The sequence below is a fragment of the Poecile atricapillus genome, chromosome 23 (assembly GCF_030490865.1).
Source record: "Poecile atricapillus isolate bPoeAtr1 chromosome 23, bPoeAtr1.hap1, whole genome shotgun sequence".
Taxonomy (NCBI): Eukaryota; Metazoa; Chordata; class Aves; order Passeriformes; family Paridae; genus Poecile; species Poecile atricapillus.
Genome location: NC_081271.1, coordinates 3559063 through 3584974, shown reverse-complemented (window position 1 = coordinate 3584974; position 25912 = coordinate 3559063). Strand labels below are relative to the sequence as shown.

The following is a 25912-nucleotide window of genomic DNA, read 5'->3' as shown; positions in this document are numbered from 1 at the left end:
GGGAGGGGGCAAAGCATCACTGCCAGCACAGAAGATCCAGGCTCTATCATGGGGGGAGGCACATACACGTGGACAAAGGGTACTGCAGGATACAGAAGTCTGCACAAGAAATATACAAATGGAGTGAGAGGGGACAGAGTAGAGAACATCAGAGCTTGCACCTGCCTGTCAGCTCACACTGCTGCTCTCGGGCATTTACAGGGTTGGCAAATCCCATTATTTCCGTTTGACAGGGTCGGGAAAGCAGGGATCAGGGAGCCCACGACAGCTGGGCCCAGGCTCTCATCCTGCCCTGTGGCACGAGGGATCCTCACTGCCAGGCTTTGTGGAAAGACTGGATGACCCCAGCCCCTCTGAGCAGCAGGTCCCTGCCCCAGAGCTGTGGGGGCACACAGCAGGCCAATGCCAGCCCTGGCTACTGGGGATTTCCTTGGCTAGGACTGCCCCCCTCTCCCTTCTCCCTAGCACAGTGTATGTATCACTCAGGGGGCTTTAAAGCATGCAGCAGCTCCCAGCACCTGCCTGAGAGGTCAGAAATGGCAACACAACATCATTTAGAAATGTAATTTTTAGAGACTTCCCTCATCTTCTCTGCAATTCAATCCAATTTTCCTTAAGCAGATTTGGGCTCCAATACCCGAGGCAAAATCCCCAGACTTTCCTCCTGCAGCAGAGATCACCAGGCAGTAAAACTCCCCTGAATCATCACAGCAAGCCTCTCCCAATTCCAGACTGTGCAGTGAAAACTCCCACTACTGCCTGAGTCTTTATTGCCTCCATCTTGGGAGTTTTGAGCAGCCAAGAATACTACAGTTCTTCCAGGCAAGGGAGTTTGCTCCCTTCCAGCGTCACCTCTCCAGACACAAACCAGAGTAGCAAGCAGGAGTGCTCAGACCTACAGATGTATCAGAGATGGAAAAGCAAAATTCCATTCCAATAGCCAGAAGGCACATGGCTTCAAATTTCAGAATTAGTTAGAAAAATAGAGCACTCAGGAGGGCCAAGGGGCTGCATTCCTCCAGAAATCCTTGCATTCCCTCAGCTCTCAGCTGGAAGAGAGGAGTTGGGAGCAATGCCCGTCTGCAGAGCACAAACAGGACACGAGCAGGGATGGCTCTGCTTTCTTATGGGCTCCAGCACAGGTTTCAAGCCCTGGTACTGTGATACCACTCACCACACACAGCCCTGCTGCTCCTCATCCCATGCTCAAGTGGAGAATCCACAGCCCCTTCAAGAGCTGTGCCTGTTCTGCACCCCCTGCTCCCAACACACCATGAGATGGCTCCGAGTGAGCAGATGGAGACTTGGGTTTAAATAAGGGAAAGTTTTCTGACCTGCAAAGATCTGAAAGGTTGAATGAACTGCCAAAGAAAGGCCACAGAGCTGTCCCTCTCTGAGGTTTTTGAGAAGTTGGTGGGCAAACCCTGGTCAGGAACGGTGTAAGGAAATGATTGTGCCCCAGGGTTGGGGAAAGTGGCTACATGGCCCCTCAGTCCCACCCTCCCTACTTTTAAGACTCCTTGGTGGGATTTTTGTCGGTGTCTGAGTGTCCAGCAGAGTCCTGCCCTATTGACAACCTGCTGTTTGGCTGCTCCTGAGGAAACACCAGAGTCTGAGACATGTACAACTCCACAGGCTCTTTATCACACCTGGCCAGGAACTGGTGCAAAACTCCTCAGAACTTGTGATGAACTCAACAACTGTGTGAAAATCATCTCTCTCTTTTTTAAAACCAAAGCAAAGATTCCCAAAATCTTGTCTTGCTCTAGAGAGCACCTTGGCCATTGTGAACACTGAACTGAGGCTTTAAATAATGCACTTCTCCACAGTATAAAACCCAAATTAGCAGAATCTGTAAAGAAAAATTCACAAAAAAGGAAACTCCCTGGATATTCCCTCTTTACATTCCTTCTTCATTCAACATCCCAATACTGGAGTGTGTAAGATTTTATTTGGTTACAATATTTTAAGAAGCTCCTTTCAGGCAACTGAACTGCTCAACTATGATGTTTTCACAGAAGACATAAAGGCATAGAATTCCCACCTGGATTTATAGAAAAATCCCCAATTTGGATGAGCTTCACTGGATGCATTTGTGCTCAGAGGGTGGGCACTGGACCCTGAAACAGGGTTCTGCAAAGCCAGGCCTAACTCCCCACAAGCACAGGAGCTCTGGCTGTGTGTTTATAAGGTCCTGCAGACCGAGCAGAGGGAAACTCTGAAAGACAGAAATCTGCCATGGATGGCTGGATCCAAAATAACTGGTTGAAAGCAGCTGTGGCACGGTGGCTCACGGCAGAGGTGTCTCAGGACAGAGCAACAGATTATCTGCCACACCCGGCTTGCAGATTCACTAGAAATAAAACTGAAAAATGGTGTCTGAGAAACCACAATTTGATCTGCTTCTTCAACAGCTCAGTCTCAGCACATTGCACAAGCTCATGTTGTGTCTTTTGTAGCTCAAAACAACTGAAAACAAGAGAGGAGCAAAACAGGCCAGAAAACAGGAACAGGAGACCACAGCTGAAGGGTCAAACAACACCACAGACTGAACATTAAAAGAGAGACTGATGTAATAAGCAGGGCATGGAGGACTTGGGAAGGGAGGCAGGAACATCACTGCCCTCCCTTCTCCCCACCACCACCACAGGAATTAACTGTCCACTCAAACAACACACAGAGCATTATGCATTTGGTAGGAGAAAAGGCATCAAAATTCACTCCAAACAGCCCACAGAGAAAATGCAACCATGGTTAAGCAGGGGAAAAAATTCCTTCTCTTTGCATTTATCAGCAACATCAGCACATGAAACAAAACCTACAACATTTAATTGAAGTAACATTACCTTTGGGAAGTCATCCAGCCCAATCAAGCAAAATGACCATCACTGCGAGTCCTACAAGGCTAAGCAAGGAAGGAGCCCCCAGGAAAGTAAGGAAAAGCTTCCCTTTAATTATGTTTCTATAACTGCTTTGAAGAGAGAAACCCACAGTAAATCAATGGTCCCATTTTCCTTTTGTCCAAGCAGCTGCGAAGTGAACAGGTATTATTGCACCTGGAAGCACGCGAGTGCAGCTTGGAGTGATGATGCAGTGAAATGCTGACAGCAAAGTACACACCTTGGCATTGATATATGGGTCAAAGGGGCCGTACTTTTTGAGTTCTTTGATCTCAAGAGCATTCTACAAAAAGGAAGAGGAAAAAGAAAAAAATGTGATAATGAAATGGGTGAGATACAGCAACAAAGCAATGGGTGACTCCAAGGGGTGGAACGCCAGGACATAGCATCTTGTTCCAGTCAGAGCCATGGCCAGCAAAAGCCATTCCAGCTGGGATTGCTGTAACCTGGACCAGGCTCCAAGCACAGGCTCCTCAGCTGACTTCTCTCATTTAACAGGGTTCCTACTGAACAGACATTAATGAAACATTACCTGCAAGGATCATACTAAGCTCTGGATCTTCTGCAAAGATCACCCCTCTAGCTGCCCTACTCAGAGCAGCACATTTACACTACGGGCTCTCACTCAGTTCTTGTGTGATTAAAAAAGGTTACCTGCACTCAAGCCTGTGTAAGTGTGAGTGCCTGCAGCTGTGCCTGGAGACATGATTAACCACAGCCCCAAACTGGAAAACTGTCACCAGAGACATCAGAACACACATTCGTCCTTATTCCTGGAATAAGGAATGATAGAGAGTTGCACTACAACCAGATTTTTCATTCCATGATGTTTTAGCAGCATTTATCCCTGGGGCAGCCTGGTGCATCGAGTTACCCGTCCTGGGAAAATTCAGTGTGGCACTTGGGTCCCCATAAAGAAGGGCTGGGATTCCTGAGGCTGCCTCTGAAAGGAGTTTTCTCCCCAGCCTTCTGAAAAACTACTATGGAGCAAATCAACAGCAGGGACTCCCCAGCTGCTTACCTTATCTGTGAGCTGAACTCAGGCCAGGTGTATCTGACCTACCTGGGAATTACTTCTGGAACAAATATCCAGGTTTAGCTAGCACCAAGGCAGGGAGACCTATTTTGGTTTTTTCCTTTCCTCCTGAAAGAACACCTGAATGATTTGGGAGTTGATTCACAGGGACATCAGATGTTCTTGCCTTAGGGACAGGACAACACAGCCCACTGCAGCTTTAGCCACCTGATTTAGGCCTGTCACTCTGTGTCTGCCAGACTCACCCAGGGAGCACTCAGCTGGCCTCATTCATGAAACCAGTTCCTGTAAATAAAACTCTGCAACAACAGGAATATCTGGGCCTTCCAGCAGTAGCATTTCAGAAGTTCCCAGGAATTTTAGGATACCTCTGATGCCCATGGGGCAGTTCCACAGGAGCCAGCCCTCTGTAGTGGACACAGCTGTCTCATAGTCCTCACTCCCTCTGCAGCTCAGACCAAAACTGTCAGCTTAACAAAATGAACAAATCCAAGAGGTTTGGTTTTTTTTTTTCTTGCCTGATTGCAAAAATAATTCTTTAAAATTAAGCTAGGGATTTATCTGAGGGCAAGACTTAACACTTTAAAATTATCTTAGAACTTACAAATTAGTGAACTGGAGCAAGTGCCAGAGACAAGCCAGGAGAGCAGCTAAGAGAGCACGGCCAAAGAGACTGAACAAAGCTGCTTGGATTAATTCCCAAAGGAGGGAGCCAATGGATCCTCTGCAGAACTAGAAACCTGCTCAGCTATCCAGCAGCTGAAAGGAAAACTGTGGGTTAGTTTTAGAAGCCCAGAAGCAGGAGACCACTTCCTAAGTATTGAGCAATTCTCATATTTCTGTGTCTCTCTATAAAACTTAAATACCTTTTCATCCTAGCACTAACTCAGAACTGAATGTATTGCTTTATGCAGTGCCCCTCTTACCCCACCAGCAAGAAGGACCTCACAACCATTGCTATTGGTTTGGGAAGGGTCAGGATTCAGCTGAAGGAGTCTCTCTCCATGCCAGGGAAGTGATTCAATGATACATTAGAGAAAATCAGGCAGACCTGCTCATTCACTTTGGTGTGCGAAGGGCCCTGGTGGATGAGGAGCTTCACTATATCAGCATCTCCCTTCCAGGCTGCCAAGTGCAGGGGGTAACAGCCCTTACAATCTGCCACATTGGTGAGAGCATCGTTCCTCAGCAGAACTTCCACGACATCCCTGCAAGAGACAGGAACCTCAGTGAGACATTCAGTCCTTGTTTCACAGCTCACATTCTGCAGCAAGTACTGAACAAGAAGTTAAACTGGAGTCTTTCAGAGACCCTCCTGAAATGTGATTTTTAAGTGCTCTTATTAAAGAAAATGGAAGAAAAAAAGCCGACATGAGCTCAGGGAAGATCCGTACTAACTCCATCAGCCTCTGCCATTAACAGCCTCTGCGACAAAGTGAATTGCACCAGCACAACGAGGGTGAACAAAGATTTCAACTCTATTTGATTTCTCAATACCTCAGACAGCAATGAGCAACATGAGATCTACCACACTAAAATTTCTTAAAAATGTGATATGCACACAAAGCAACTGTAAAGTGGTGCAGGCCCAGAGCACCCTGGACACCAGAAAGACTGTAGGGACTGTGGCCAGAGGAGCCCCTTTCACACGCTTAAACAAATTGCTTAGAAATAAAAGGGTGGTTGAAAACCTCAGCCTTTTGAGATGTAAGATCACACATCAGCCAAAGCACTGACATTCTCCACTTCCCCTGAAGATGGAGTAGTGCTGCACCAGTGCCTCAGCTGCTGAATGAGCCACACAACGGTGGCCACGGAAACACAAAGCATCCACCCCCTGCGACCCCAGGCATGGGACCAGGACTCACTTGTGGCCGTTCAAAGCAGCGTGGTGCAGTGGGGTGTATCCAGTACTGTCAACGCAGTTCACGTTTGGCCCCCTCCAGATGCTGCAAGACAAAAAACGGACAGGGAACACTTAGTCAAACACCGAACAGGGACAGGACAAGGGCAGGGCCAGCACAGCTCACACCAAGGTGAGTATCTGACAGCTGTGGTCAGGGCAGTCACACGGAGCAGAGAAGAGGGGTCAGTGCGTCAGCACACAGAATCACTCCCCTGCTTCAGCTCACCCTCCTGCTTTCCAATCAGAGCTCCCACATCCTTCAGCCACACACAGGCTTGCCAGAAAGCATCTTCAGAGGAACACGTCTATTAGACTGAACCACAAGAGACAGCAAACCATCAACCCACTGCTAATTCACACCCCACAGAAGAATTCTGATGGCTCTGGGAAACTGTCCTTCTCCACAGCAAGAGTCACAAGGGGTGGGTGTAAGTCAAAGACTGTGGGATACAGAGTCTGCTCTTGGTCACCACTGTGATTCCACACTGACTTCTCACTGTCCCAAAATCACTTCCATCTGTCAGCTGTTGGCAGTCTGTACCAAAGAGTAGGTGGTCTCCCAGCACTTCTAAGAGCATTAACTTCCCTCCCTTGCTCAAAAGTCAAGCAGCAGAGATTTAAGTATTAACCCTGGCAAGGATTACTCTTCCCCAGCCCCTGCAGGGTGTCCAGCTCACATCAGCACAGAATAGCACAAGTAAGAAGCAGGAATGTGGTATCTGCTGTCCCTCACCAGGGTGACCACCCTCTTCCAGAAGTAGCCATGAAACTCAAACCAGCACATTCTTATAAGCAAACTGGAACTGTTCAACTTTCATAACAATGGCCCTCTCCAGTACAACACATCATCTGTGTGTGCTGGCCTGTTTTACATGCCATCCTTTTAGGAATTACACGGGGCTTATTACAAGCCCTGACAATCCCACTTGTGCTAATGTGGTGCATCTTCCTGCTTTGTTACATCTGGGGGTAAAACCTAACAGCACCTCTGATAACCAGCTGAAATGGTATCAAATCAGCCAGCTGTGGCTCTGTTTGAAGCTAGCCTTCTCTCAGCAATCCATTTCCTCCCCAGCATGAAATCACAACGATTCACATGGCCCAGAAGCTTTCTAAAACAGCAGTACTCACTGCGGGACTGCTAGCCAGGAGCACCTCAGTGCCATGAAGCAGGAAAGGCACCAAACCAAACCAACAAGAATCTCTTGCAGACTGAGAGGAATTCCAGAAGGGAATGAAGCAGCAGGCTCACTCTGCAGCATGTTTCAGTGGGAAATGGAAAGTCTGTCCCTGTCCCTCCCAAGTGACTCCTGATCTGCAGAGCATTATAAAAGGCTTTGCAGTCCTGAGACGGACCCGAGCTCTGCTAGAGGAGAGGCAGCTAACGGGAAGCTTTATCCAAGAGGACAGGCAAGTGAGCCACAAAATCCAATTTACAAAGGATCAGAGGCTTATCCTGAGGCATACTGCACGCCACACACCATCCTGTGCTCCAGGTGGATACACACATGCAGATGCAGATCAATACATACATGCAGTGCACCTCCAGCACTAACAACATTGTTCACAGGATGGCTTAAACTACATCCAGAAGGTCAGTGAGACACCAAAAACCCCCACTCAGAGTGTGTGGGAGTGCCCTGCCTGATCCAGCTCTGCAGTCCTGAAGTATGAAGGGGACTGAGTAGCACTCAGCTCTGGTTTGTTCCTGGCAGCGGGCTCTTGCAGTGTGGTTGCCCAAATAATTTATTGCTGGATTTAACGTGGCAATTAATGGTTAGAACTCATGCCAGAGAGCCTTGTGTGCAGTCTAGAGCAGTTCTAACATTGCACCTGTGCTGCCTTTGCTTGGGCTGTAACCCAGGCAATGCCAGCGTCCCGTGGTTTTACACATTAAACTGAGCTGTGTTTGGAAGCTGAGCTCAAACTGCTTGAGGGTGAACACATGAAAAACCAGCAGCAATTAACACAAATGTTTCTTTCAGCTGAAGTTATGAAATGAGGAAAACCAGGGTCAGTGGTGCAGTGGGCAGGGCTGGGGACCAGAGCCTGGGGCATCCATCCCCATTGGAGCGTGGTGTCCCCATGATAAAACACTTCCTTAGAAATCTTCAGGTCAATGCTTCAGAGTAAAATGCAAAGTTTATTCAGGGAGCTCAGAGGAGGAGAAAAGCTGGAGCCCAGGAGGGAGCTGGCCCAGCAGTGAGAGCTGGGTGCTGCAGAAACCAATTGCCAGAATCTAAAGATATTTTTTAAAAAAATCTGTTGTGTCCTCTCCTGCCCTTTGCCTTTTTATTCCTGCAAATAAAGAAAGCTTTTATCAAAGAAAGGTCAAATCACCCATAAGATCAGACTGGAAGGATACAAGAGGAGAACTGTTTATATTTAGATGTGGGGACTGCAGTGAAGTACATCACTCCCTTCCCTCCTCTTCAGCTCTGCCAGAAAGGCGACACAATTCTCCTGAGATATGGAAACTGGTACTGAGAAAAGCAGAGCACAAAGCCCAGAACTCCCTGTGACTTTGGGCTGTTTCTGATTAAACAGAAACCCCAATCCCAGCACAGGCAAGAGAATGCTGTAAATACAGGTCCCCAGTAAAGGTCTGGAGCCAATTTGACCATTTCTGCTTTTTGATTTCTTTTCTTCCCCAATCGTCCAAAACATCTTCACATCAAAGGAGTTTTTGCTTTTACCCTGTGGTCTCTGTTCTCAAAGGATTACCCAGGTCCCACCTGCCCTTTGCTGCACCAGGGCAGCATCTGAAGATGCTCCTGATGGCATCTGCTTAAGAAAACTAAGACTGAACATTGAGGATGTCAGGAAAGTTCTGAAAACAGCAAAATCTGCTCCATTTAAACTATTTATTGTGCGCAGCTTTCTCTTGCTCCATGATTCAGCAAGTGCTGTAAGCCTTAAATAAAGCTTCCTGCTGTGAAAACTGCTGAATAAAGCATATGCTTTAGGTCACAGTAAAACCCCAAAGTAACTTTAAACAGGACCATATTGTCCTCTTGCTTTTCCATTTCTTTCTTCCCAAGTGCAGTAGTAACTTTTCTCACAAAACCACCCTAGGCAAGGAGCTAAAGCAGGGCCAAGCCTAGCGAACAATGTGGGGTTTTCAGCTCAAATGATGAACCTTTGGGGCTGGCTTCTAGTCTCACTAACATGGGTTAAGGAAGCACCAGGAGAGCTCAGGGTGCTCATAGAGGCCATTGGACCCCCTGTATTTACACACCCAACACCAAAGACAAAACGCACAATCAAACACCAGCAAACATGAGGGGCTTGGCCCAAAGGCACCAGGAAGTTTAAAGCAGCTGAGCCTCAGATCATGTTTGTGTACTTCACTTAAAACCTTAGAGACAAAGTGTCGGGAGGACAAGTGAGGGTTGGAGTTGGATTCCCTCGAGTCCATTGCCCAGAGGCCACCACAGCAGGTCACTCACATATCCCAGCTATCCACGTCCATACAACCGCTGGATTCCTGCAACCAAACACGGCCCTCGCTTGGTATTTCCTGCTTACACAGGGAACACAAACAACCCAAAGGCTTTGGGCAAGGCCTCAGGGTTAGGAAGCTGCTTATGTTTTTCTCAAGCGTGAGGAAGGCACTGCTGCAGCCACCTCGTCAGCAGGCAGGGTTTGGCATGGTGGGACTCCCAACAGAACAGAGACAGTGCTTCTTATGTGCCCCAACCCCAGAAACTACAACAGCTTTTATAAACAAGTGGCTGATGCAAGGCTGGAGAAGATTAGAGTATTGCTGGGGCAAGGGACTCTTAGCCCCTTTTGGCAAGTTTTGAGAAAGCCCAAGGGGTACAGCTGTCAGACTCAGCTATCAGAGTGGCTGCAGAGGAAGCCAAAGCCATGAGTTTCTGCACTCCTCAACTTCTTGGCCCAGATTTTAATTTGCAATAAGAAAAGTGGTAGATTTTCCTCAAAGTCAAAGGGTCATGAGCTCAAGTACAAGATGCCAGAATGCACAGGCAAAAAGCAGGGACCATAATAAAGGCAGGACACATAGAAGTGACCCAGCTGACATTGCACAACACCACAGCCAGAACAAGAGCTGCCAAGCCTGGGCTCTGTAATCAGACCCACTTCCAGCAGAGCCACTGAGCAGGGATCCCAATGAAAATCCTCAGGTTCAGTCCACTTTGACTGACACACTGCAGCAGTCAGAGCCACGCCTGGCCCTCTGCACAGAGCCAGACCTCAAGCTCCCACTTCACCAGCTCATTCTGAGTGAAGCAATAGCTCTCAACAGCAATTGCCAACAGCTCCAGCTTCGTTGCCCAACACCTGCAGACAGTTCAGCCAGTGTAAGGTCAACAGGGCACTGAGCAGCAGCAAATCCTCTGATGGCCAAATGATCCCTTCTCCCATGGAAAGGAGCAGAGCCTTTTGTTCCTCAGATGTAGCAGGTGACCAGGAGCAGGAAACCTGCATGGGTTTGCAATGTGACAGCAGCCTGTGAAGGATCAGTTCAGGAACTGAGATGCAGAAGGTGAGCTCATCTGCCTCCCTCAGAAGCAGCCTACCATCTCACACTCCTCATTTCCAGGGGAGACTGCTTTGGGTTGGCACAGACCCATGACAACCACACATTTAACTCCTGGGCTTGCAGACCACACTAGAAAGGAGCCAGACAGGGTTGGCATCGCTAATAGAAATGTGTCCATCCAAGCTAAAATCCCCCATTAGGAAGAGGCCAGCCCTAGCCTTATGGATGGCTCCTGGCAGTGAAAATGCATTTATTTAAACTTAATGTATGGTGGGGGGTGGCAGCGGGGACAGAAAGGCTGGGTCAGGCAGGCAGCCTATGCTACCATCAGAGAATCCCTCCAAGCAGGGGCAAATAAAGAGCTGCAGGACAGGAAAAATATAGGTCCGGCTTGAGTGCATATGCTGCTCTTTATTCTTAAAAGCATTATAGGCACTCTGCAACCCACTCCCATTAAGGAGCATTCCCAGCTGATGACAGGCCACAGAGCAGGGGCAACCCCACAACACAGGCTCCAAAACTGGCTCTGACCTCAGGGCCAGAGCCAAACAAGCTTTGCTGGGAGAAGTGCAAAAAGAGTCGGTCACTGAGTCAGAGAAATCCAAGCAGTGTCTTTGGGAGGGGTCCAGGAGCTCTGGGGTCTGATGTGCGCAGCAGCAGGAGCATCCCACTGTCCACACCTGAGCCAAAGGCAGCATGATGACAGGGGAAGAGCAGGGAAAATGGGAAGGCAGGCACCCAGCATGGAGATGGGAGGGTTTGAGATGAGGTCTAGGCTCTTTGAAGGCAGGAAAGTGACCCCTAAAAGAGGACAGAGATTTAACATTTGCCAAATGCACACTGACAAACCTCTCACTGAGGTTTACTGAACACGGATTGGCCCATTCTCTTCTTTTGCATCTGACTAGATGGGGTTTTGAAGATTAGGAACAAAAGGAACCAAAACATTCCTGCAGAAATTCAGTGAATTGAGCAGCATTATCAATGTCATAAACCAATATCCCGGAACTGCAAACAGGAACCAGAGCACTGCTCAGGTAAACATTCCCCACTCTCCATTTGCAGCTCAGCTCTCCTCCCACAGCACTGGAGAAAATGCACTAAGTGGAAGAAAATACAATATTTAAAAAATAAATAAGATGCAGGGAAAATTAGCAAGACACATGTAGATGGTGCAGGCCACTGGGTTCCACTGAAACACAATTCCTTAGAAAGGTGCCAGACTTTTCCGTTGGCCTTCCCTTCATTGAGCACTTCCAGAGAAATACAAGGAAACCCTGTGAAGCCACAAATTCCTGATCAAAACCACCAAGCAGCTGATGCTGCAGCACTGAGCTGGCTACAGCTGGCAACCTCGAACCAGGCTTTCCCTCCCCCTTCTTCTTTGTGAGATGATTTAACAAGCTGCAGAATCCCACGGGACATGTCAGTCAGCCAACAGCAATGGAGCATCGTGTCTGGAGCCCAACATGTCCATCTGCGCTGTTCCCTTCTGACAGGCACAAAGCTCTGAGCTTGGAGTAAAAATGTCATCAAAAGGAACTTGTGCAGAAGGAATTGTGGTAAAACACGTGCCCTCCCCCACCTGCCAGTGCCCTTGCACGGGATGGATGTGTCAATTAAGTGTTTTGGGATGGCAGAAAACGTGTCACCTTGTGCTCACTGTCAAACAACATCAACAGGATCAGAACACCTCAAAGTTAATGTTTGTTTCCAGCACTCACAGAGATCTGATCCAATACACATCTTAGTGGGAATTTGGGATTTCTAACACCTTGCACTTAGAGAAGGGTATGGGGATGGTGTTGCTTTATTTAAACACAGACACCCTCCTCCGGGTGAAGTCTCAGACCTCTCTACAGAGAGACAGTAAATCACCCCACATTCTCCCCATCTCAGCACTAAAAGACTTCTCAGGGTCTGCCAGCTCAGCCCAGCCAGCCATGCTCCAATGCTCCTCTGGGCCACCATGGCTTCTTCCTGGGCACTGGCATTGGCCAGCTTTGTGCCATATCATGTCCTCCTCAGCCTGGCTGTTGCCCACCCCTTCCCAAATCCTGCTCACACCCCTCTCTGCTTGGCTGCTGCTCAGCTCTTCCCAAATCCTGCTCATACCCCTCTCTGCCTGGTTGCTGCTCAGCTCTTCCCAAATCCTGCTCACACCCCTCTCAGCCTGGCTGCTGCCCAGCCCTAACGCCTGGAACACTGAACTGCGACGTGTCTGACCTGGGGCGGATGAAAAGCAGGTAAATAGGCCAAGTCAAGCAGAGACAGAGACTCAGGGACCGAATTACCCCTTCCCTACAGCAATTAAAAAAGAAAATGCAATTATTTTCTACCAACAACTGCACACAGAGTGCACTTTTGCCTTAGGGAGACTGAAACCAGTGAGACAGAGATTCGCACGACATCGCCCTTCCCCTGTGACATTGCCCAGATCAGTGACACAAGGACTCTGAATTGGTGCTGGCACTGCAGTGCTCAATTCTGTGCACATGGGGAGACCCAGGACGTTGGGAGGGACCCCTGGGCTGCAGCCCAGGATATCAGGACAGGCAAGAGAAACACGGTGCTGGAGTGAAAAGGAAATGAGTTGCTCTGATACCAAACAGCAGAATGACAGGATGAGAAGCAAGGCCCTCGAGGAAGGGGACACTGGAGTGGAGAATTGAGAGCCACAACAAAGCTTCCACTGAAACATTTGGAGCACACTTTACCCTTGAACACAGCAGCCCAGCCACTCACCCACATGGCTCCATTTAAGCCTGTATCAATCCCAGCTCCAGCTTAAGCAGGAGTCCCTGAGGGCTAAAGAAAGACACAGTGAGGAGAGATTAACTGGCAACAGTGGGGACACAAACAAGGCACTGACATACCACTGACTCCAGAAACATTCCTTCTTGATGAGTTTTTTAATTGGGTGCCCAAAGAGCAAGTGACAGGGAAAGGAGAGAGCAAAGACAGTGGGAGGAGGAGGAGGGCAAACAGAGAAATGACCCCATGGTGGCTCAGATGGGAACACAAGAGACACACCTGAGCAGCCACAGAGCTCTGTGACCTGCAACTCCACCAGGAAGGCTATAAAGCAGAGAAAGAACTGACTTGGACAACAGTTCCTAAGGAAAAGCAGGATGGAAATCAGAAAGGACATCCTTTTTCTCCAGAAGTATCCTTGAAATCCAGTCTGTTAGAGAGCAGGAACGGGAGTGAACGGCCAAGGCAGGAAATTATTCCTGAATCCTGAGATAGCTCCTAGAAGTTGTCATTACTTGTGTGCACTATCTGAACAGAGATAAGGTTAGAGCTGAAAAACAGTGCTGAGAGCTGAGGGCATGAGCCAGGCAGTCAAACAGAGGGATGGATCGTGACAGTCCTGCCCTGCTCCAAGAGCCCTGGGGAAGGGTAGAGACTACTCCCCAAGGGCCACCAGAGGCAGCTGCACCCACCCCTGATGCTAAAAACTGAACCAATAATGGAACAGGGCGCAAAGAGAGATGTTCTCACATATTTCATGGTGGATCTGCAGCTTCCAGTCCTGGTTTCACCCAAATGCCAGCTCTGATTCTGCCTACAATGACAGCCTCAAACAGCTTTTTTCCTCACCAAAAAAACCCGTCATTCTTTTGGGAACATTTACAACATAAGATGCTCCAAACCCCTTGAAATATTTCCTCCTGCTTCTCTGCAAGAGTAACAGACCCGGCTCTGAGCCTTTTCTCTGTTCAATACAGCTCTTCCAGCCAGAAGCTGCTTTCAGCAGCAGAGCCTTTCCCAGCCTGACATTTTTAATGTACAGAAGGAATGTACATATGCCAGTCAGACTCCTAAATATATGCAGGATAAAACTCCCCATTACTTCAAACGATTTCAGGGTTACTGTGACTGTCCCAGCAAATAATTATATCTCAGCTGTAACAACTCACACCCATATAACACAACCAGGATCCTCTGAGCTTTTAAACCAATTCTCTTTAGTCTTTATTTTCAGGGAAAAGGAATGTCAAGGTCACATCCTGTTTCACTCCTTCTGTGAAATAATTTCTGTTGAGATTAGAGGAAATATTTTCAAAATGCCAAATCCAGCATGAATTCCACACATCCTCCAAGTTCCATTTTCAGCTGTTCTGACCCAGAGCAGATGAGCCACGGGAGCAAAGACACAGCTTCACAGCCTGCACCAGGCTGAAAAGAGCTGTGAAGGGGCACAGGGGCAATGCAGTAGCTGAAAATCATGCAAAGGTGGTTACTAACAACACTCCAGGACATTCACAAGTCATCCATGGGGATCATGGGATGAATTGAGGTCAAACATCTCTCACAGGGTAGTCAACTCTACCAGAGTCCCCACCGTGCAGTGAGAAACCGTGGCTTAAGAAATCACTGGAAAGAAGCACTAGGAAAAAGCCAACACAAGTCCACAGGACTTGTCTCTTATTTAAATCATCTGATGGATTTCACTGTCCTTGTAACAGAGCCAAGATCACAATGCAAAGCTTTGAAGTCTGCAGAGCTTAAGGCTTTATCCTAATCCTGTTCCTGATTCTTAAAAAAATTGTGCTGATTCCTGAAACTGAGAGCATTGAGGAAGAGCCTGTAGAGCTCACCTGGGTCCCTGCATGGTGGTCCTTTAAACCTCAGCAGGCACCCAGCCTCTGGAATGGGATTCTGTTCTAAAATGAGGCACGTTGTAATGCCAAACTTGAGCGGATTTCTCAGTGCCTTAATTAGGATGAGGCAAAAGTCAATTCACCTAATTTCCAACCCACTTCAATATTAGATTTGAAAGACCACCTATGACATCTTCAGCCTTGCTTGCCTCAGGAGCCTGCACAACAGCAGCCAATGGGATTAGATAAAAATCCAATGAGATAATGTATTTACATAATATTTATGGCATTCACTCTCAGACAGGGTTTCGTCCTTGTGTCCTCAGTTCATGGCACTACAGACGCTCCATTGGAACTGGAAAAAACTTGAGGTTTATTTTTAAATCTAATTTCCCTTTAGAAGAAGCCATGTATTTAAATAATAAGGGAGGAGTGTGGATGTACCTGGGCTTACCAAACCTACACACCAACTCCAGCTCACTTTTCCTTCAGCTGAATAACTCAGGCTCCTGCAGTGTCCAGTAAAGCCATGCACAACACTCCTCCTCCTATAATTCCCTCAGCATCCTGCTATGTCAGATGTATACCCCAATTTTCACCTGAAAACCTCAACAGCAACACGACAGCAAGCCAAGCATGCACCTAAACACACAGTCCCAGCACTTTGCATCCTGCAGCCTCCCAAGCATTTAAACAGCCACCTTAACATCCTACATGTACCAGAGCCAGCTAAAATACTTGGCTTAGGAAAAAGTAAAAACCACACAAAACTACACACTGCTGAGGCAGCAATAGTTCCAAACTCAAGTCCCTTATCCAGTAGTCTGGAGGCCCAACTGGATTTTCTTCCAGGATACAATCACCTGCAGGAATCCCTGCCAAGCATCCATCACCATGTTCAGTTAAAGGGCAATCGAAAAAGTTTAACTCCAATCTGATCCATCCAAATTTCTCAAAGCTGAGTATTTCTCATTGAGTTATGGCACCAGGACAAATTAATTTTGGATTGAGGTCTAGAAACATTCATGTGATGTGATGGATATCCTGGTACCATGTGGCATTAATGTCCTGCCTGACCCAGGGCAGGGCATTTCCCCACCCATGAGGGTGCAGGAGCACAACCTTTTGGAAGTAGGACATAAAGAGCTCTGAGGTTACCCAGGTTTTGTGAAGGGCACATTCACACAGACCAGCTCAAATTTCATTCCAAAGGCAGCTCACACCTTCCTGCCCTGTCTTTATTTGAGCCTTTGCCCCCTCCCCAGCCCCCAGGCTCTCTGCTGCAGACAGCCAGCCCAGGTGCACCGACATTTCCAGCTCTGTTTTCCTCCCTCCTGCACACAGCAGCTGTGTTCACTTTGCCAGTCGGTTGCTATAGAAACAAATCAATCCTCAATAGTTTTATTTTTACCAGTTTCTGTGAAATAGGATTTATCTCATTTCCATGACTAAGCTGTACTCTGGAGCGAGCTCTTTGGGACAGTGACAGTGCCAGCTCAGCATCGGGCAGAGCTCATGCTGCAGTGACAAGAGCAAACTGCCATCACCCATGTTCAGAGGCACCTTCTCATCTCAAGGATGGTTCACCTTGAAAGGATTCCACAGCCAGAGCACCACAGCACTCCACAGCTGCATGCGAGGAACAGAACAGAGCAGGTGGATGGCACAGCCTGGAAAGGCAATGGGCTCACATGGAGTGGAGGTGTCAGCACATGTTCTGTACTGAGAGCCAGCCTGGCAGTCCCTCAGGCACTGCCACTGGAGGGGCTCAGCCTCCAGGAACTGCCTGTCCTTTGTCCCAGGGCAGCTGAGAGGGGCTTTCCTTCTGGTCTGGCATGACATGGATGCATTTCCTCCATTCTGTATTACTGGCAATCTGTGTCACACCTTTCACCTATGTCTTTTCTATCCTGTTTGTTTGTCCTTCAGTCTCACTGACATGAGACCTCACAAAAATCCAGCTGGATGAACGCTGTTTCTTGGCTTGGCTGCTCCCAGTACACCAAATACTGTTCAAATCATTAATCTCCAGAAAGTTCTGCTTCCTGCCAAAGGGTGGAGGGGACCTGTGACAGCGAATGGAGCAGTGACACGCATTGCTGGGGCACAACCGGCTGCACACAGGAGCAGAAGGCAACAGGAGACACTGTTCCTCCTGCCTTTCCCTCCTGCTGGATCCAGGAACTGCAGCCTCAGGAGAAAGGAGTTTGTTAGACCTGCCAGCTGCAGTGTTTCCCCTGGCACAGCCAAACCTCGAGAAGAGGAGCTGGGGATGGCTGAGCCCCTCATTCCAGCCAGGCCAAGCTGAATTCTTTACACTGCACTGTAAAGTGCACAGACCCAGTGTCAAACATCCAACATCCAGCTGAGTTCTGCATCACTCCTGCTTTCAGAACGCAGGGTGCTCTGGCTGTGCTCAGATCTGCAGTGATATTTCTTCAGTTTTGGGACCAATGACACGAGTGAAGGCCACAAGGCCATGGAAACATCAGGATCTCATCACCCCAGATTGGGTGACAGGCATATCTGTGTTTTGTTCCCAACAGCTCAATGGCAGGATAAGAACTTGGGGTACCCAAATCAAAAAGTCATCAGGGAATCTCACAGACATCCCCTCAGGGCACTCGAGTTTCAGAAACACCTGAGCAGAAACAACCCAGGCTTCCTACAGCTGATAAGGATCCTCCAGCCAGCACTGGAGCCGGGCCAGGGCATGGCATAGGAAATAAGTAAATGCATGCAGTGGATGTGTTTTGCTGCTCTTTCCATGAGAGGAAAGAGCCCAAATCTTAGGTGAGCCCTGCAAACACTCCCAGGAAGGTGTGTAAGCTGGCAACTGCAAAAACACCTGGGAGCCGTGTGCCTGGGTTCTGCTCCAGCCCCCAATCCCTGCCATAGTGGGACACTGTGACTGTTCACACCCTGCACCACCAGAAGTAGCTGCATTGGTTCCAACATCCTCAGCATCCTCAACACAATGAAGCCCACCTGATGTTCCTCACCTGAGACCAGGACCCCCATGACACTCCTCACACCACATCTTAGCTTACAGCTACTTCCTGATGGAGCATTTGAGGTAACCTGCATGAGCATATGGATATTTCCAAAAGTCTCTTGGCACTTCAGAACACTCTCAAAGCAAGGCAAAAACTGAGCTTGTGTTCTCATCCTCTGGCTGACACAAACTCGATGACACATTGACATTCCCAAGACAGCGAGTCCCAGAGCACCAGAGGACGCAGCATGTGGGTAAAGACTGATGGGAAGCCAGTACCTGGAAGATTGTTCAGCCCCTCCCCAACACCCACCTGTGCAGAACCTTCCACTTCCAATCCCCCTCTCTGCCAACCAAACCCTGGAAACCCAGGGTTGCCACAGCCCATTGGGAAGGGAGAGAGACAGGGCTCTCTCAAGGGGGTTTCACAGGAAAGAACCCACCCACCCATCAATTCCCTCATGTCCAAGAAAGACCCAGGTGCTGTGAAACCACAAGTCCTGCTTTGCCCACTGGCTTGGGCGAGTGGAGCAGGGCAGGGCTAATGCCACTGCTCTCAGGTCCCTGAGCGAGCAGAGCCCGCTGCTCCTGACCCAGCCCTGAACACGGAACTGCGCTGACCACAGCACGCAAACAAAAACTTTCCAAAACTGCATCACAACATCACACAGAGACAAAACACTGCAGAGTCACAGCCAGTATCTGCAGCCTTTGAATTCTTAAGGGAAGTACTTAGGAAACAATTCCCAGCCGAGCGCCGGTGCACACCTGTGCCTGTGGCACAAGCATCTTCAGCAATCCCTGTGCTCAGGTGTGTAATTAAAGAGGGACCTGTCCCACCTTGCCGTGTGCACGGGAGGGTGTGGAGAGGAGAAGGTTTAAAGTGGATGAGATGATTAATCACGGCAGCAGGACCACGGGAAGACCCAACGTTGCCTTGTTTGTGGGAATGCAGCAGGAGCAGCTCCCTTGTGATGGGGATGGGGAAGGGGAAGAGAGGGAAGCACCTTGCTTGCACAACCCTGGAAGCTGGACCTTGGAGCCTTCCCTGCTGCTCCTGCAGGAATTGGGGCTTACCCACAAGGAGGGACAGACCCCCCCACAACAGCCCGACCCTGACCTCAGACAGGGCAATCCCCCCCCCTTTCCTGGCACCCTGAGTGTCCCTTCCCCTGGGAATAACAGCAGACAGGCACAGTCAGAGCCTCTCCCACAGGAGTACACATGGCACTACCAGATCCCTGCTGTAAACCATCAGCCACACCAGAACAAATACCAAACCAAACAAATACCACTGTTTTAAAAAAGAACTCATTTTTCTGACTCCTAACCACACTTGGACTGTTGGAAGCCACCTCAAGTGTTCTGCCATCCCACCACGTCATTCTCTAAACCAACCAGACCCCTCACCAGCAGCAAACGCTGAAAATGGGCTGGAACAAGAGATGTGGCTTCTGTGGAGCAGCACTCGACCCTTCCCACAACAGATGTGCACCCAAACTCCTCATTCCCAGCAGAAGCATCGCCTTGATACATTCCCTGGGGACTGCATAGCCCATCTGGGGCTCAGAAGCAGCCTCAATTTCCCCCTCTGGCAACACAGATCCAGACTTTTTCACAGCAATAGATGAAAATAAAAAGCCACTTCTGCAGATTTGGCTTTAACACAACCCATCCCTCATTGCTCCTGGCAAAACCTCCTGAACGCATCCTGATAGCTCAGCCACAGATTGTTCTGTTGTTTCCCGCCTTTAACTTCACTGTGAACCACCAAAAAAAATACAATAAATCAAATTCTGCAGCCTCGATGCAAAAGTGGCTCATAACCCCAAGAAACCTCAAGGATTCACAGACCATTTCTGATTTCTGGACTTGCTGCTGCTCATAAGCTGCACAAGCACAGAGTGGGTTTTCTCTCTGGCTGCTCCCTGCTTCTCACACAGTGCTTCTGCCTGTGCCATGATCCATGGCTGGAACCAGAGAAGCCGAGATCTGCTCCTGACTCCTGGGCCAGGCCTCCAGCAGCTCCCCAGGCCCTGGCAGATCCCAGGGGCTGCATGGATGCCGGCAGGGAGCTGAGCCTCCCAAACCCTGGCAGCCATCACCTCTTTGTGAGCCCACCATCTGCTCTGGCAAATCCACACTCCCATTTTCCCCCTCCTGCATCCTTCTCATTCCACCAGCCCGCTGTCAGCACTCCCAATTCCCATCAGCTTCCCACTGGGATTTATTTTTCTGCCCAATGCCCTGAGTGTTACACCCTGGCACATTCACCCATTGAGAGAGACTTAAATTGTCTTTCAAGTTCCTCCTCCTGTGGCTTATCCCACTCTATCCCATGCTGTTTCCTGCTCACCTGAAGCCATAGGTAATTGGAATCTGTGCTGCCTCCACACCCAGCAGGCCCTGCTCAGCCTGGGCAGGAGCAACGCCGCCGTGACAAAGTTCACATTTAACTGATAACAGACGGATGGCAGTTCAGGTTACTTGATAAAACACCACATTCCAATGAACTTACTGCCAGAGGCATCTTTACCACTTCATGGAGTAGCACTTGCTCTCTTTGGAAGAGAAATGGCCCAAAACAATGAGTGCCAGCTCAGAGCAGGTGCCAGCTCAAGACGTACCAGGTGTCATGTGGGAATTCCTGGTTTGTACCCCATCCAAAATTGTATCTTTGAGACACTTGAAATGCAGAACTGACAGAAAAAGCTGTGACAGGCACCTTAGGAGCCAAGAGCTTTGGGAACAGGTTATCCAAACAGCGGGACTTTAAAAAGAAATAAAATAGGAACCTTAAATCAGGTAGAGAGAAGAACAAAGGTGCCGGCCCAGCAGAGCGTTCATGATCCTATTCTGGGAATGAGCTCTGGGGGTGGAGAGCAGCTCAGCAGTTCCTGTGTCAGGAGAGATCCTTACAGACACGAGGAGCCTCAGCAGGACTAGGGATCAGCCTGAGCAGGGCCAGGGACTGCCTGAGGAAGGGAAAATATGGAGCATGCAGACCTGACTGAGGACAGGATTCTCCCCATAAACAAGGAGGGCAAAATCCTACATTAGAAAAATTCCCATGTTCTAGCATTGGAAAAGGTGAGGTTTTCTCCACCCTAAAATTCATCTGTCTGGTCCCTACAGCCTGTCCCAGCCTGTCTCCTGCACCCTCTGGCCTCTCCTTGCAGGGACACCCAGCAGCTGCTTCTCATCAAAACCTCGACACAAGCTCCTCACCTGGAGGAGTCTTGTAACACAGACTCCAAAACATGGTTAGCAGGTGGGAAACAGTCACAAAGCCCCTAAATGGCAGCAGCTGGCACACAGGACACATTGCCATGCCCCACAGTGTGCAGTCAGACCAGTGTCACTGGCACAAATCCGACCTGTACAGGGAGAAACAGGTTCAGGGACTGGGACATGGGCAGGGGAAGGGGGTAGTTCCAGTGTCAGCAGCAGGCACATCCAAGAGCCACGGTCCTGAACACAGAACATGAGTGACAGCTGTGACAGTCACTGTCCTTCACACACACGTCTGTGCACATGTTCACATGTGAGAAACACAGCAACAGGTCAGAGTCAAAAGGATGGCGTGGCTCACTCTGGCACCACGGGACCACTCCAGGACCATGGCACCATGGGCACTGTCCCAGTGAAAGGCAGGGAAAAGACACCATCGTGCTCAGGTGCTGTCAGGCAGTGGCAGATCTGCTTCAGCTCACAGGGTGTTCAACTGCACTGACCCTCTGCACTGATCTGAGCCCCCTGTGGGCACATCCATCCCACTCAAACAAGGGCTCAAACTGTTTAATATATCAAAAGAGAAGAACAAAGCTCGACCCAAGGGTAGATTTACGTTTCAGAAAGGGAAACATGTGCCCCAGGGTAGGATGAGCTCTCGAATGTCTGTGGGCCTCTGCCACCAGCACAACCTGCAGGTATCCAGTTGGCTTACATGAAAGGAAAAGCAGATCAAATTCGGCCAAAAGGGGCAAGACACATCCCTCTGAACAGTCAGGCTGCGTGTCAACTGTGTCACTTGGCACTGGACACACATCTCCTCCACACCTCCCAGTACAAACCAATTGCTTATGGATCTGGAGCGTTCCCGGCAGAGGCCGAAGAGGCCCAAAGCTGCAGCTCCAGAAGCGCAGCAGTGAGAGATGATGCCAAAAAATGGGGAAGAGAAAAACAACAAAAGTCCAAGAGCTTCAACCAGCAAATTCCACAGGCGACCCCAGATCCGGCAGCGTCACCGCCAGCCGCGACAATGCCAGCGCAGGGCACGGACACCCGGCTGCACACCTGCCCTGGAAAGTCACCCCGCAGCTCTCCCACCGCTGGAAGCTGCCCGGGCCATGGAGCCCTCCCAGAGCAGCACAGCTTCCCCGTGCCGCCAGACTGCAGCATCCGCACGGCAGCGGTTTGATGCTGGACAGGGGAACAGGCAGCACCCAGCCCTGGCAGTGCCGCCTCCAGACAGACAGAAAGTCTCTCCCCTCTCCTCTCCCAGCCCACCAGCCCCTAGCTGCGAGCACAGCAGCCCGAGGAGTTCCGCCGCAGCTCCCTCCGGCACGGCCCCCTCGCATCTCTGCTTCCCCAAACTCTCAGGGGTGCCCAGCTCACACGCCCCTCACAGCCCGCTGCAATGTCTCATCCCACCCCCTCGGCCCTCGATTCCTACCCGGGGAGCCTCCAGCTCCGGCCCACGCCCCCGGGCACAGACCCCGGCGTCCCCCGCAGCTCTGCAGCCCCAGGAACCCCCGGCATCCCTTTGTCCCGCAGCCCTCTCCAGGAGCACATCCAACCCCCACAGCCGCCTGTCAGCCTCGCTCCCCTGCAGCCCCCAGCCCCACGCACGCCCTCTTCCCGTCCCACAGCCCCACAACCAACTCCCGGTCCGCGCAGAGCCCCCACCTCATCTCAGACCCCTCGCTCCCCGCCCCCGGGGCCGATCTCACCTGAGCAAGCTGGACAGCGGGTGCCCCACACCAACGCTCCCGCCGCTCCCGCCACCGCCTCCCCCCGCGGAGCCGCCGCCGCCACTGCCACCACCACCGGAGCCGCCGAAGCCGGAGCTGAGGCGTTTCCCCGAGAGCAGCTTCTCCACGGCCGGGAGGTTCCCGGTGCGCGCGGCCTCCAGCAGCTCCTGCTCCTTCCCCATGGCCGGCGCGGCCCGGGCGCCCGCGCGACTTCCGGGGCGGGGCGGGGGCGGGGCGGGGCCGCAGCCTGGTGGGCGGGGCCGGGCCGGGGCCTGAGTGGGGGTGTGAGTGGGCGTGGTCTCGCGCAGGCCCCGCCCCCAGCGCTGCCCGGGGTCCTTCAGCCGCGCTCGTTTTGGGCGGGTCTGGGGAGGTTTCCCCTGCGGGGCCCGGGCAGCGGGGCCGCTCTAACCCCGTGTCCCGGCAGGGTCCGGGTGTGGGGAGGGCGGCTCAGAGCGGGGCCGGCCGGTCCGAGAGCGCAGGGCCCGGGGCTGAGCCCCGCAGAGGCCCCCCTCCACAGTCCCGCTGCCATGGCGACAAGCCCCGCCCCGGGAATCCCCTCGCGGCGCCCGTAGCTGTGCGTCAATACGAGGCGCCGTTGGCGCGCCGTTGGCATGGCGACATGCTCCGCCCATACCGCGGCGCCCGTGGAGTACGCCATTAGGATGCGCTGCCGAGTCGCTATTGCCATGGCAACCGGCACCGACACCACCTCCCCCCCTGGCGCGGCGCTCGCAGTCCTTTGTCATCAGGAGATGCCGTCGCATCTCTGTTGCCATGACTACAGACTCCACGGCCCCCAGCGTCGCCGGGAAATGTGCGTCATCACGAGGAGCCACGCGTTACCGATCCCGAGGCGATAGGCTCCGCCCCCTCCCGGCTCCCGTAGTATTTCGTCATCAGCACGCGCCGCGGCGCGGCCATGGCGGATCCGGCCCGGGATGCGCTCGGTGCCGCCACTGTCCCGGAGCCGCCGCCCGCAGGCTCATCCCCGCCCGCCGCCGGCGATGGGGTGGTGGCCGCGGGAGAAGCGGCAGTCGCAGAGGGAGCGGGAGAAGGCGAGGTGGGGGAGGCTGGCGGTGGCAGCGAGCTCAAGGCGGAGGTGGCGGACGGGGAGGTGAGGCGGGAGCGGGAGCGGGGCCGGGCCGGGCCGCGGGGCCGCAGAGCGAGCGCTGTCCTCTCGCCCAGGTGAGGAGCGCGGAGGGGGAGGCGGCGGACGCGGAGGACCCGGGGCTGCAGGCATGTGCGGCCAGGAAGGTGAAGCTGGAGCTGAAGGAGCGGAAGGAGAAGAAGCAGAAAGTAGACGAGGATGAGATCCAGAAGATGCAGTGAGTGCCGGCTTGGCGGTGCCTGGGAGCTCGGGAATCGTGAGCCCGATCCCGAGCTCACCGCTCCCGATGCCCCGTCCCAGATTCCCCCTCCCACGGCGCTCCCCTCTCCTCCGGGCCCTGGGAGGGCCTTCCCGCGGCTCTGAATGATCTTCGTCTCTCCCGCAGGATCCTGGTCTCCTCCTTTTCCGAGGAGCAGCTGAACCGCTACGAGATGTATCGTCGCTCTGCCTTCCCCAAGGCCGCCATCAAGCGGGTACGAGGAGGCAGCAGGAGCCGAGCGGGGCGGGCTGGGCTCAGCCCATTGTTCCGGGACAGCTGATCCCGATGGATTCCAGCTCAAATTCCCGCACCGAGACCTGGTGCTGCAGCTCGGGCTGGGCCCCGAGCACCCCTGAGGGGCTGGGCGGGGCTGAGAGGTCACAGCGGGTGGGGCTCTGACTGTCCTCGCCTGTCCCTGTCCTAGCTCATCCAGTCCATCACCGGCACCTCCGTGTCCCAGAACGTTGTCATCGCCATGTCGGGCATCTCCAAGGTGTTTGTTGGGGAGGTGGTGGAGGAAGGTGAGTGGCACCTGCTGAGTGACATGTGAAGGACCCGGGGTACATACCCTGCTTGGAGCAGGACGTGGAACAGGACCAGGTTTTCCATGGTTCTCCCTTCCAGCAGCAGCCCCTCTGATCCCACCAGTGTTGCTGCTTCTCAGGCAGAGAACCTGGGGTGGCAGCTCTGTCCCTCAGCCCCAGAGCAGCTGCATAATGAGGATCTGTGCTACAGGGACAGAGGAGTTCCTTAAGCCTCTAAACCTGCCCCAGTCTTTCCTTCTGGGACAAGCTCGGAGCAGTTTGGTACAGGGGCTGGGAGCTGAACCTGTGTTGTATCCACAGCCTATCCAGCCCCCAGGGCCCCAGAGCAGAGGCTCTGAGCTCATTCATCCCCTGGATCCAGCATCTCCACAGTGCCTGAGTGCTTTAGAAGCTTTTTGTCCTGGTTGCTGTCCTGGGACTCCTGTCAGGGAGGAGCTGGTGCAGCAGGTTCATTCCTGGCTCTGAGCTGCAAAACCCCAAACACAAATGTGACCTGTTTCAAACTGCACTGAAGCAGCAGCAGGGGTTGGGCAGAGCTCAGCTGGCCCCTGCCATGACCTCTCTCTCTGTTTGTCCAGCTCTGGATGTGTGTGAGAAGTGGGGGGAGCTGCCCCCCCTGCAGCCCAAGCACATGAGGGAGGCTGTCCGGAGGCTCAAGGCACGCGGGCAAATCCCCAACTCCAAGTACAAAAAGATCATCTTCCACTGAGAAAGGTTGAAATGAGCTTTCTGTAGGAGGTTCCCAGATGGACTCTTCCATAAGGCCCCTTTGGGGTGGACTGTGTGACCTCAAGGATGTTCCTGATGTCCACACTGGGCAGAGCCTGGATGCACCCTTCACCTGGACTTGGGGTCTCAACACAGCAGGGAGAGGAACATCCAGGGGCTGCAGAGCATTTCCTGCTCTGTGCCCAGATGTGTGGCTTTTTTGTACATTAAACTTATTCTTGTGTTTGTAACCTGACTGGGATCTGCTTGTTGTGTGACCCAAGGTGCTCCCAGAGCTGCTCCCAGCCTGGGGCAGGGCTGGTTCCCTGGGAACATGTGCTGGGAGCTGGGACATCTGCAGTCATGGC

The 25912-nt window shown here is 51.6% G+C and overlaps 2 protein-coding genes across 10 annotated transcripts in view; one reads left to right on the top strand and one right to left on the bottom strand.

The window, feature by feature from the left end:
• The window catches only part of ANKS1A (ankyrin repeat and sterile alpha motif domain containing 1A), a 76719-nt gene extending 53599 nt beyond the window's left edge, over window positions 1-23120 (bottom strand). For 3 of the 8 annotated variants that reach the window (XM_058855598.1, XM_058855591.1, XM_058855592.1), the window contains exons 1-4: window positions 22904-23120; window positions 5805-5885; window positions 4988-5144; window positions 3121-3183 (exon numbers count right to left, since the gene is read on the bottom strand). In XM_058855598.1, coding sequence (XP_058711581.1) covers window positions 3121-3183; window positions 4988-5144; window positions 5805-5885; window positions 22904-23106 — 504 coding nt within the window. In that variant the 5' untranslated portion in view covers window positions 23107-23120. Of the gene's footprint in view, window positions 1-2044; window positions 3096-3120; window positions 3184-4540; window positions 4948-4987; window positions 5145-5804; window positions 5886-22903 lie in introns of those variants that run through there. The other 5 variants (XM_058855599.1, XM_058855593.1, XM_058855595.1 and 2 more) reach the window with 4 other exon arrangements.
• A 679-nt stretch (window positions 23121-23799) lies between these two features.
• Window positions 23800-25795, top strand: TAF11 (TATA-box binding protein associated factor 11). 2 transcript variants are annotated; one of them, XM_058856143.1, is made up of 5 exons: window positions 23800-23984; window positions 24110-24249; window positions 24418-24505; window positions 24716-24812; window positions 25415-25795. In XM_058856143.1, exons 1-5 carry the CDS (start codon window positions 23844-23846, stop codon window positions 25543-25545), a joined length of 597 nt encoding a protein of 198 aa, XP_058712126.1. In that variant the 5' UTR covers window positions 23800-23843; the 3' UTR covers window positions 25546-25795. The 2 variants fall into 2 exon arrangements, with proteins under 2 accessions (XP_058712126.1, XP_058712125.1); XM_058856142.1 differs by having other exon boundaries at window positions 23801-24038.
• Window positions 25796-25912: the final 117 nt, after the last annotated feature.